Below are 13612 nucleotides of genomic sequence, written 5' to 3' on the forward strand. Positions count from 1 at the left end.
CTAGAAGACAGAACAATTGGAATGTGGAGAAAGGCATTAAAAACATTGATTTAGTGAAAATGACCAATGAAGAGAAAGGTAATTCTTCCTCTGCAAGTGTGTGAAAACCAAAAATCAATTAAGTGCTAAAAGGTCAATTACCAGATACCAGTCCCTGGTCTTCTTATGAACCACAAACATATGAGAGTAAAAACAAGAGAGGGGTTGTGAACCATTCTCAATGGAATGTTTTAGATCTGATGCCTCTTCCATCGAAACATTGAAGACAGACAGGATTAGTGGGAAGACAAAAAGAGACTGGTTAAAACTGTAGAGGGGAAGAGATGTGGAGAGACAACCCATGTGCCATCAAATAACTTTGCACAAAGACAGAATCCCAGGGTCCCAAACTGACCAGCTGAGCAGGTAGATGGGGGATTGGTTGAGGAGGAAAGTTGCAAAGTAGGAACAGAAAGGCAAGGGGTAGATGGACCAGGGCAAGGATCAAAAGTAGCAGGATGAGGTTGAGATAGACAGGAAACCAAAGAAGTCAGAGAGGATTGGTACCAAGCAGCTTCAGCCCAGACTCCAATAAAACAGGAACACCACCATAAACCTATGGACAACGATAGGGGGCAAGGCAAAGGTTGCAGAAAAAGGAGGTAGGGAGATTAACTTAAGAAAGGAAGGTAATCCTACCCAATAAGTCCTAACAATATAGGAACAAGGTCATTAGGACAATGGCATAAGAGGTGGAATTGATCAAAGTTTAAAAAAAAGGGGGGAACGAGTTACTCCTGAAAAATTATCTGGGGTGCCTCAGACATGAGGTTTATAGAGGAGAGGTAGTAAAGGAGGGTAGTAAAAAATATACAGAGACAATAAAATTTGGCACTGGAAAGGGAAATGGGAGATACGGAGTCTGCTCCCCATACAGGTAAGAGTGATTCTAAAAACTGGAAGTCGAGAAATGAGAAAATGGAATGGTTGAAATCAGAAACATAAGAATCGGTTAAATGAGAAGGGCGAAACATAAAACTGCATGTACAAAGTTGATCAAGGATCAAATCAGTATGTACTGTAATATCAGGAGAGGAAGGAAATACAAAATAATCAAGAGGATTAGGGTTATGGAGTAGAGATTGTGAAATGTCATAAGAAACAGGAGAAAGAGAAAGAATAATACATACCTGAGACACTAAGTCTTGGAAAGGAGAGGAAAAGTTTGAGAACTGTCTTCACCAGGCAAAATCAGGAGGAAGAAAAAGGTGATCAACTTCGACCTCTTCAGTCTCAATTTCAAATTGACAGGAAGGGATGGGAGCTGAAGGCCCATGCTACATGATGGATCCCAGAACTTGTTAACCTATGGCTTTCATGTCTTCCATAGTTAAGGAACTTCCAGAAGTTATGGTTGAAGCACTTTCTGTGTGAATAAATTCTTCACTCATGCAAGAACTAGCTAAAGTCACATTAAATTGAAAGTACATAACAAATTAAGTACAATGAGACACAAATCTTAGCAAATTAAAACATATCTATGTCTTACAGCACTGAGGAAAAGAATGAAGTTCAAAAGTACAAATGTAAAGTTAGAATTATTGTGCATGGAAGTGTGTTACTCTCCTATTGGTGGAGGGCTTTTGTCACATGATGACATCTTCATGCAGTAGCACAATTCAAGTGAAATTAGGTGGAAGTTGTCTCAAACCTAGTGGCATACAAATTCCTCTGGCGGATGCACAAGTAAGATAGCTAAACTGTGTGTGGAGATGAGTTATTGTCTCAGAAAAACAATTTTACATACATTATTAATATAATAGCATTTATCCATCAGGTAAAACATCATAAGGTCAACATAATCTTTCCTAATATCCATACACAACATTATAAGATTACACAAATAATAATCATATAAATAGTGGTGAAAGAAATACCTTTCTTTAAAATGATTATATCCTACAAACCTACTTGCCATACAGGAATTAGTTTCACCACAAACACAAAGACCACAAGTTTTATTCAGGAAAACTTGACCACGATGTAGGATGTTTCACATGGAGTGTTCAATACATTTTTAATTGATCTCAATCAGCATATCAAGCCTACTACTAAATGAAGCTACTGGAAGCATTACCTATTCTGGTCAGTGTTCATTGATCCTCACAATTTCATTTTTAATCCTAAAACACCAGTGTGGCTAGTTTAGTATATATAGGTTTAACTTATGGGGTCATAGTGACCCCATGCTGGTGTTCTAGGGTTAATGGCTGTTTTCAAATCCTCAATGTTTTGTAAATTAATCTGATATGCATTCCTTTTTTACAAACATTACAGCAAATTAGCTGCTGGTGCAATGTCTGGGAATCTCACTAGCCAGGAAGTTAGCATCCTTTTTCTCTTTGGAATTGCCTTCTGACCAAAGTAAAACAGTCATTATTTTGATAGCATATTCAAACAATAGTTACCCAATCCTGCATGTACACTGATATGTATTTTATTAATCATCCTTGCATTACTGAAAGTCACAAAAAGAAAAGAAATAATGTTAATCTGCAAATAAGCAATTTGAAAATACAGAATTATAAGGCTTTAAAACAATCTGCACATTTCCAAATTTTCCTGAATAAAACATGATTTTGTATGTCCTTCAGGTAAATTTTGTTCCCCTAGGACAAGCTGTTTTTAAAACATAATCATTTTAAATTTTGGGTTTTCTTTATAATCATCCTGCAGTACATGAACATCAAAATACTTTACATCTGATACACCACAGTTAAATCTTCAAAAAACCAATAAACTTACCTGTTCTGAGTAGCAGTAACAAAACACTTAACATTATTAATTTTAAATATTATACACAGCATTTGTTTCTGACTAAGAATTAATTTGTACCAGGTTATAGCAAGTTTTAGAACATGTACAAAACATGGATATTACCTTCCGATTCCAGGACAATCATATGTAATTAAAGAAGTTATGTATTTTATAATTTTGAATCTTTAACTTTCTGAATCTTTTTTAATATATATTTTATATATATTTTAGAATCTTCAGAACATAAAATGGCTTATAATGGTTGTAATGAACAAGATAATAATTTATTCTACATAAAAGAAAAAAAAAGGAACTTATAATGAACAAGACTGCATAAGAGGTTAAGTATCATGCAAAAAATATACATAATAAAAAAACAAAATAAATGATATTCCTATCGAAAGTCATAAATATGTTAAGATTTTTTCTAACCTTATCTACTGTCGCTTCAAGTTAATATTTGTCTCATTGTAGTTGTTTTTTTTTTTCTTTGTTCAGCTTCATAATTCCTCAAATTTAGAACTGGAATATCTGTAACTCAGTCTCCTATATAAATCCTAATCAAATTCATATATTACAACCAAACTCTGTGGAAGATTTTATACCATGGTCTTTGAAATAGAACCAAATCAAATTCACATTTTACCTGACTTGATTCATATCTTAAAACCTAGCTCTATGGACAATTCTGTCCTCTAGTTTCTCATATAAACTTTTGTCAGAACCAACCCATACTAAAAGTTCTGCCCCTTAGTCTCCTGTATAAAATCTAATGAGATACAGTATCTTCAATTTATTAGGAAAACATTATTTAAAAATCACAAACATACCTTGTACAATTACATACAAACTATTTCAAAACATTAAAAACAACACTAACCTGAGAGGGCTCCAACAGCACCAAAGTTTAATGTTCTGCCATCCATGATAGATGCATCACACTCAACTTTTCTACTTAATGAAAGATTAGAGCCACGTCCTGCATTTGTCAGTAGAGAGTTCTTAATAACAAGAAATATATAACCAAGTTTAAAAAAGTATCTTATGAACGAAGTTTGTATGAGCCACAATTATTTATGAAAATTAACTATTTTCAACTTTCACAACTAACGAATAGCAAGCAATATGTAATAAAACTATCAAGTTCTAAGAAAAATTATATCTAGATGCTAAATATTTTCAAGTACAGTTTGAAAATGAACTAATTTCATTCAGTACAACTAAAAAACCAACTGTAGACTCAACAAAATTTTACAAGTATCCTTAAGATAGGCTTTTTGTGTTTAAAAATCTGAACAAACATTTCCATTAATTAATATGCTGTTTAAAGTTAAACACTACTGCCAAAATACTCAGTCAGTAAACATTTTTTTATTCAAAAATAAAATTCTCTTGGTGAATTATAAAAGTATTTGGTAAATGCATTCTTGAAGAGTTGCATAGAGTAATTTAAATTAAACTGAACCAATAAGAGTTCTGAAGAGCTGCATATAGTAATTTAAATAAAATTGAACCAATAAGAGTTCAGTTCATTAATGCACTTTTAAAACTCAACAAAATTCTGTGTGAAATAATGACAAAGAAAAAAATTATAATGCAAAAACAGTACATTATGTTAGCTTTACCTCTAAAGAAACAACAGCTGCAGAAACAGCTTCAACTGCAGAGCAACCATCTTTCAGCATTATTGTTACCTAAAGAGAAATCATTCATTAAAACAGAGATTCTATAAGCTTCCTCAATGATAGCTAGTGTCCATTCTGGTCATAAATGATGTTCCTGATCTCCAAAAACCTTTTCTACTTGGGACATTACTTGATATTCAAAGTCCCAGCAACTGCCTGGACCTGAGATTTAAATGAATCCAAAAAGCAGGATGACAACACAAATTTATGTCCAATTAATTACTTTTTCCCACCACTCTCCACCTTATGTTCCATCAGACAATCTATTACATGTCTAATATATATAAGCATATGTAGTAGCAAGATGTTAATGTATATCTTGTAAACTTTTTATCATTTTGACCTTGCAAGAGCAAGCAGATGGGGACCAAAATCTGTATTATTCTTGGAATCCCAGAAAATACTAAAAGCACTCTTGTTCTCAATTACTTACGAAAATCATGAATCTTTCCTTTCATATTCTAGTCTCTCTCTTTTTTTTTGCTATATCAGCAGTGTTTCCTAACCTTTACAGCAGTGTCCTCTTAAGAAATCACATAGCCCTTATGTCTGAACTTTCTAATGTAATAGAAATATAGGAAGGGTATATTTATTTATTTATATGCATAACAGCTCAAAATAACATAACTTTGGAGAAGGGCAAAGTGAAATAAAAAAAGGTTTAGGAAAATTAGTTTTAGAAAAATATTACATTCAACAAAACCACATCTCAAGTTGTTGAAAACAACTCAACAGTGTATATATGACCTTAATTTAAAATTTCAAAATGGTACTTAACCTTAGTGAAATCCTGGATCATTGAAGAGTAATTAATATTTGAAGTGGTATTAGTAACAGAGTTCAAAAATCATTATGTACATCCATTTGTTTAAGTTTAGGCTTTTTTAATGGTCACAAGTGCAATTAATGCCATTTTTGTTGGATTTCGTCTAGCTCATAGTAACAATCTAAATATTTTACATCTTGGATTGTACTACAAAGAAGATACAAAATCTAAATATCTTTAACAAGGTTCTACACATCAGAAAATCTTCTGTAAGTGCCCAAAGAAAAGATCACATTGAAATATGGACATGGAAACCAGGGTCTAAAATTTGCATCATTTAATTGGCTCAGACTACCTAGGAGACCCATAGACCTACTACAATAGCAAAAAATAAAAATCTAATCAGCCCAGTTGGGCCCAATTAGAATTTCGATAATTTTTCCTATTTTATCTTGTCATCAAACATACATTTTTATACTTTTTTTGAAATATATAGTTGTATTTTTATTTTATGGAAGTATCTTCTTTACTTCAATCTTCCAAATAAAGCTTCTAGTTTCCTGGGGATCCCTGGTCTATTTTTAAACATTATGGGAAATCCCTATGACATCTGAAATGAAAAGGAGGTTCCTGGAACATGTGAATGGAGGGTTTGATCCAAACAAAGTGTGATAAATGTTAACATCTCAGTGGAGAAATAGCTCACCTTTTGACCAGTATTAAAAAGTAATCTCATGTTATTTTCTTTTCATTTATCTGGATTAACATACAGATTATGTACATTCCAAAAATGATATAATCACAAACTGTTGTTTTCAATTAAAGAGTTTTGTTTAATGTTACAAATACATATTAGCAATTGTGCCCTTTAAAAAATTGGTATCTGCAGTTGATAAAAATGGAAGTGGAGTGGACCAGTTAAACCTTATGAAAACCAGTTAGAAATTTTGCAAATTTCAGACCCTAATGGAAAAGACCTGGACACAGAATGTTACTTGATTTTTATAACCACAAAAATTGTTTCCTTTAATAAAAATCTCACTTAAATCTATTTTTAATCCATATGCAAGTATCTAGTCCTTTTTTTTAACCAACTGTTACTGTATGTGTGAACAGTGTCTGAAAACAATATTGAACCTGAAGCATATTATTGATACTATATCAAACTTTCATATCAAAAGGTGTGGAGACTGACATTTCATAAGAGAAAGGGCTTGTTAAAACGAATACATCAGTTCACCAAACTCTGCATATAACTCACATTTTTCATAACCATTATATCAAAAGTTTTCTTTCAAGGTCTGTCTTTCAATGTTTGCTTCCACATCTCTAAAATTAGTTTTGTATCTGCACCTGTTTGAGAATAATTTTATATCTAAACATCCCTTAAACTCTGCATATATCTTGCATTTTCACAACCAAACACACAGACAGCAAGGGAATCATTTTGTCTTTCAATGTTATCATTTCACACTCACCTGAGGACCTTGTTTTGTTTTTTATCAGATAATCATCAAATCTCCTCTTAAACTCTTGTAAAGTGCCAGCCTTCACTACTAATGATGGCAAATCATTCTGCATGTCAATCACTCCTTTATAAAAGTACACATTTTTAAACGAAACCTAGCTTGTCTTTTCCAAATCTTAATATTTTGTCTTTTCATCCTATTGTCTTCAGAATACAGCACAAAGAACTTAGAGGGCTTTATCATATCAGTACCCTGGATAATCTTGTATACTTCAATAAGAACACCTCTTACCCTTCTCTTCCCAAGAGAAAATAAGCTATTTTAACCTGTCCTTATAAGATAACCCTCCTGTCCCCATAATCATTCTTGTAGCTCTCCTCTCAACCCCTTCCAATCACTCAATATCTTTTCTCAGATAAGGAAACAAAACTATACACAATATTTTAAGTAAGCCTAACTAGTAATTTGCATTGAGAGATAATTACCTCTTTCACTTGTAATCAATATTTCTATAAATACAACCTAAAATTCTATGAGATTTATGACTGGCAACAAAGTAGTGCCTTGGTGGCTTAAGTGACTTATCTACTGCTATGCCAAAATCTACTTTTCAGTCATTTTATTGAGTAGGTTCCCACCTGTGTTAGATATGTAATCAAAATTATGATAACCCAATGCATTACCTTGCACTTACTATAATTAAAGGTCATTTTCCAAATATCTTTCAGATTCTGTATTACTTAACATTCTCAATGCAGTAGTAAATACTTAAGAGTGTAATGTCCTCAGGAAACTTTACTAATTTAGTAATTATGCCCTTTTAAGTATCATTAATGTAAAGAGAAAAAACCTAAAGATAAAGTACTGGATCTAAGGCACTTCCCTTGTTACAGGAATCTAGTTTGACTGAATTATCTTAATAATAACATGAAACTGTTATTATTAAGAGCCTCTTAATGGTCTGTCTCGTGCAGTTCAATGCTGTTTGTCCATTTAAGAAAAGAAGGATCTGTAAAATCTTTTCTTTCTCTCATCCAATCATTCTATTGGTTGTTTTTCAAAAGCTTTTCTTTTTTCAGGGTCTGTGTCTATATTTACTGTTTTGCATCCACGTCCATACAATTAGGTTTGTGTACATATCTGTTCCACATTTCAATGTATGTTTGAGTGTCTACTTCCACATCCATGTTTGCATTTCAAAGTAAACCCAAAGAAAGAAGACTGTAGCTTACCCTCATATTTTTTTAAAAAGATGTAAATTGAGTGAGATCTGCTTTCTGAAACTTCATGATTTGTGGCTGCAGATTTTGGAAAAATACATCAGCTGCCTCCATGCACCTTCTTCATTTTATAGGCAGCAATTTATTTGCAGGGAGCTTTACAAAAAAAAAGGAACAATGCAGTAATGATAGGGAAGACGTATCAATGTATAAAAACCTAATATTTATATTTATTTATGTGAGGTCAAAAGCACTTAAACTAAAACAGATTGAGGGTGTTGATCTATGTGGTTAGGATTTGTAACTGTGATTAACAAAGTTACCTTCATTCTAATGAAACTTGCAGATCCCCCCCTCATCCCATCATCTGTCATTGACATCAAGTATAACTATGCACAACTTTTGATTACAAGGAACTTCAATATATCCTAAAGTATATGGAAGTTTTATGCACATTGTAAAGTTAGCATTTCTTCCCTAGTTTCTTCTGTGATGGGTCTTTCTTCAGATCTGAACTATTTCAAAGGAAATTTCAATTAAATAACATGTGTATATAAATTATATTTTTGGAACATGTTACCACAAGCTTGAGTATTCATGTTTATTTTTAAATCCCAGATAAAACCAGAGTTTTAAACTTGTTTGCTGAAACTCAGTTTTACACATTTTATAGCTAAAAAAGCTTTTATCAGTGAAATTCATAACTTATACTACCATACCACATACACAGAAATAATATACACTCATATTTATGTGTGTAAACCTGGGATAATGGAATTAAAAACACAAAATTTATTTATGTAAGGTATTCTACACAGTATTAAACTTAAAGGTACATGCAGGAAGACAGAATCTATCCACTTCTTTGGAAAAATGAACACTGTCCACCCACTATTTTGGGGATGGGGGTGCCATTTTTCATACTCTTAGCCGAACTTTTGTCTTAAATAGTAGTTTCTGGAAGGTCTATATTTTGCTATTTTATCTCCACCATCAATAAAGTTTTTCCTTATGCTTATAAATCGTTGATTGCCTACCTATTATTATTATTATTTTATCTCTGTATTAGATGACCCATACGGTCTACTCACTATTTACTGTAAGAGTCTAACTCTGATTTTACAAGAGATTATAAAAACTGTTAGAACTGTGAATGCACAGCTTACAACTGTAATTCTTTCTATAATTTTTATACTGGTATGACTTGAATGCAAAATAAACTACTTCTAAAGTTTCAAACATAGTAGAATTTAATTATTTCAGAAAAATCTTTTATACATATTTATCATAAAATGTATCTTTATTACATACCTTTTGACATGACTTTTTACACAAGGTCTTGTATGCATGTTTCTTTTCCATGGAATGATGACCAGCACCTTCAAGAAACAGAACACAAATTATAACAAATGTTTTAAAAATCAGGTTTTATGAAATTTTGTTCTTAATACATAAATCATTAATAGTGGAAAAAATGTATACCAAAATATAGTATCTTTACTCTTCAAAGTAATAACAGTATATATATTTTACAACTTGTTTATACTACTGTTTGCAATTTTTCAGAAATGTGTTACTATTATTATTTACAAATAGTTAGTTTAAACATCATCATAAAACATAAAAATTAATACCTATGGACAACAAAGGCCATTTGGTCTTTCAAGACTGTTCTTGCACACCCATCCTTGAGAAAAGTAAAAAAATTTAAATTTCAAGAAATCATGAATTCCCCTCTTTAAGCTTCTGTAAATTGATGGTCTCCTCTACTGCCAAAAGTAGTTTTTCCATAAGTCAACCACCTTGTTAAAAAAATAAAACTGTCTTCACTGTTGTCCTGCCTGTCTTTCCCATACTTTAAACTTGCATCCTCCCCTCCTACTATCTTCAGAATATAGCACATTCCTATCACCCCCTGCCCCCATACACATAATCTTGTAAACTTCTATCAGATCACTGCTTATCATTTGTTTCTCGAAAGAAGATAAATTTAAGGATCTCAACCTATCCTTGTACAACAAGTTCACCATTCCTGGAAACATCCTAGAAGTCTTCCCTTGATCCGTGCCCAATAAGGAGATCAAAGCCATACACAATATTCATGGTGAAGCTTAACTAATTATTTTTAAACTATACCTCATACATGCACTACAAAATGGGAACATTCCTTGGTACCAGCAACTAAGAGACTGGTTCTTAAATGCTAACTGAACCTGTCTCTATAGCTTTAGCTTTTATTACAGTGTACTATCCATAAATCCAGCATTCACATCTTCATCCTTTCATACAACAATTTTTAGCCCAAGTTTATCCAATTCTTGTCTTGCTTCTTTAATTTCTGTTCCTAAGCTGTTATTTTACTCCTCTAATAATGCAATCTTCTCCAAAGCTATTTCTAACTTACCCTCAAGCAAACAAGTTCTGAAAGAGTAGTGTATTGTTTTTTCTGACAGTCACAGCTCTTAAACGTAACACAGTCCTGATCTCTATTGCATCTTATAAATTCTACTCCACCTGTCCTTGAACTACTTCTAACCATTTAAATTTATGTCTTAATTCTCTGTTTTCAATCTACTCACCAAATAATTGTATATTTAACTAAAAGTAAGCTATTTAACATTTATGAGATTAATCTAACACTAAAATCACCTTTTAACTAATACTATTACTTTCTATTATACCACATTTTTAATTAAATTTAACTAACTGATATTTCAAAGTCTCATTCCAATTCTACACAAGAGGTTATCAAAACTGTTAGACCTGTGAATGTACAATTTACAAGTGTACTCTCAGAAAACACAGTACACCCTCTTGAAAACTTGTTTACTTAAAGGTGATTTATATATAACTTTAGAGAAGATTGCATTATTAAAGGGGTGAAATAGCAAATACACTTGTAAGTTGAATGTTCATGGGTTTAACAACATATTCTCTTATTTCTATTTTAAATATCCACAACAGTAAAGGAAAATCTAAAGTTTATTTTAATTGGAAAAAAAAAGAATTAAGAAAATCTTAGATATTAATATACAGTTTTATGGACAACAAGACCCATTTTCCTATTGTATGTATCCCATGCATTTCATCAAACACCAATCTGCCTATATATAGCCCCAACTCCCCAAATATTCATCAAGCCCTCTCCTGAAATCTCCCATTGTAGTATTTGCATATAACAATGATTTCCCATAATGGTGACAAGATAGGTCCACTAAATAACAGGAAATACATTAAAATATTTATTGCAAAATAATTCTGTATTCTCTGATTAACCGAATTAGTGAAAAATATAGAGATACATTTTCCTATCAGGGCTATTGGTATTAATCCTGGTACTCCTAGCCCTGATGAAGCCACAATGGCAAAACATAAGCTGATATAAAATTAATGTTAATAGTATCATCTGGAGAGTAAAAGTATTTATTTTCTAACATTATTGCTAAAATGTTTAAATCTCTCAAGTATGCACTACAAATCGTGTTACCAGCTTTTCAAGGAGGTAGCAAATTCTCACTATTGCCTTAAAAAATTTAAGTCCTCATGTAGGGTTCATTAACCCCAGCCAATTAATAATGGCTCCAATTCTATTAGGCCTGTAATTATATTTGTTTACATAGTTCATTTTGCTTGGAAAGGAATGAAGAATTAAATGTTTCTTCAAAATGTTTATAATTTTTATTCCCTACTTACAGTTGCTTGAACTAATGTGTGCATATAAAGTTTAAGAACATAAGGATTAACTGGATAGGCTAATTGGCAACTTCAACAGACATCTAGGTGAACTCAAGCATACCAGTATCCCTAGCTTCAGAAGTTATTTTATTACTATCATGTACCTTACTTTGATATACAGTGATCAATCTACATAACATTTGCCTTCAGTGAATTCAACAATATTATACCACTTCCCGGTATAAAACTGTGTACTAATATCTTTAACAGTTAAAAATATTTGTATGAATAATGGATCAAAAATAAATTGAAATACTTCAACATTTACATTGGCATAAATAAATATTTTAGGCAGTTAAGCTGTATGGACTATCCAGAACAATAAACATTACAATATAACCATCAAAATATACATGTTCCTAAAGATTTTTATTTCTATAAATATATATGCATATTTCCAAATCAAATACAATGATCAGACATAATACTTATTTTAAATATGCTTTAATTTAATACTAAAATTTTTATTACATCTAACTATCTAAACATTAAACTAAATTAACTTCCTTCTCTTACTAAGATATAAAACCAGAATTGTAAAGCTCCTATACTAGTGATGTCAAAGGGGACAGAATGTAACAGAAAAAATAATAATGAACTCATAAGCATAATAATTATTTCTTTTACTACTTATCTTGAAATTATCTATGTATCTAATTTATTTTAATTAAAAATGTTGTCTGATGATATAATATGCTAAGGATCATTAGTGACCTGACCCACATGAACAATGTCACTAAACTTACTGCAGTAGTAATATGGCTTTCCCACATGTAAGACTAAAAGGTAGTTTGAAATAGTTTTACTACACAATATATTACAAAAGTAAAAAAACAAAAAACATACTAATTGTCAGATTACTATTGCCATTTACTACAACTGTGTAGTTGCAAGATTGATTCTTTCTTTTTCAATATATATGTAGCACTATCTTGCATATTTTAGCTTTTACTTACTAAGTTTTAGTAAAACTGAGTTTTAGCCTCTACTCTAGCCTAGGTAATATCAATCTCAATCTATATTATTATTATTACATATATTTGAAATTTTTTTATTTAATTATTAGTAAATTACTAAATTTATTGGATAACACTTGAACAGTTGAAACATTTACCAACATGAAGTGCTATAAAGCCTTCGTTCATCGTTTGTACTAATAATATGTATTTCAAATGCTTTCACTATAAAAATATCACTTTATCTTTTTTAAAGTTTATTGGCATAGTAAATAAAATACTCAATGTCTCGTCACTTCTGTTTGGGGTAAGCATATGCACCTAAATATTATTCTGCTTACAACTAAACTAGCGTGACATCTCGCGTGTATTAATTAAACTATAATTTTTACCAATGTTTAAGTGATTTTTTAAGATCCATCTTGAGGAAATACGCTGAAAAAATAAGATTTATGCGGTGAAAAACAGACATATGATACAAATGCTGTAAATAACCCATGCTCTCTCTCTTTAACTCCGATATTTAATAACAGAAGTTTCCTTTCCGCAGTAGACAGCCAACTGTAGAACATGATGCTCTCTTAAGGAAAGTTGAAATTTTAAATATAAATGTAAAATTTACTGAGGTCACTGTAGATAGTGCTATAGTATTTTGTTTATGCTTACATAAAATAAAATGGTATTATGATCAATGCAAGAACAATAATTAACAACGTACACCTACTAAGATTTTAAATACAATATAAGTAGTAGATAAATAGGGTTCTGGAACACCTCCAGAGAATCAATTATTATTATTATTTGTAATTAAGCACAAATATATACAAAACATACAAAAATAAAAAAAATAATTTGGAGAAGAAATCCAGATATATAGGAGGAATGCATGTATATATGTATTTTTTATATGTGGGATATGCGGGGAATCGAACTTATTAATGGGAATGTTAAACAACATTCATTCTAAATTCAACGATATTAGTTC

The 13612-nt window shown here is 31.3% G+C and overlaps 1 protein-coding gene across 3 annotated transcripts in view; it reads right to left on the minus strand.

Moving 5' to 3' along the window:
* LOC106467629 (threonine aspartase 1-like) overlaps positions 1–12952 on the minus strand; it is a 51800-nt gene extending 38848 nt beyond the window's left edge. Inside the window, exons 1-5 of one of the 3 annotated variants that reach the window (XM_022395832.1) lie at positions 12786–12952; positions 9248–9315; positions 7949–8092; positions 4422–4490; positions 3677–3797 (exon numbers count right to left, since the gene is read on the minus strand). In XM_022395832.1, coding sequence (XP_022251540.1) covers positions 3677–3797; positions 4422–4490; positions 7949–7954 — 196 coding nt within the window. In that variant the 5' untranslated portion in view covers positions 7955–8092; positions 9248–9315; positions 12786–12952. Of the gene's footprint in view, positions 1–3676; positions 3798–4421; positions 4491–7948; positions 8093–9247; positions 9316–9570; positions 9624–12785 lie in introns of all 3 variants that reach the window. The other 2 variants (XM_022395831.1, XM_022395830.1) reach the window with 2 other exon arrangements.
* Positions 12953–13612: the final 660 nt, after the last annotated feature.

The sequence above is a fragment of the Limulus polyphemus genome, unplaced genomic scaffold (assembly GCF_000517525.1).
Source record: "Limulus polyphemus unplaced genomic scaffold, Limulus_polyphemus-2.1.2 Scaffold2684, whole genome shotgun sequence".
Lineage (NCBI taxonomy): Eukaryota > Metazoa > Arthropoda > Merostomata > Xiphosura > Limulidae > Limulus > Limulus polyphemus.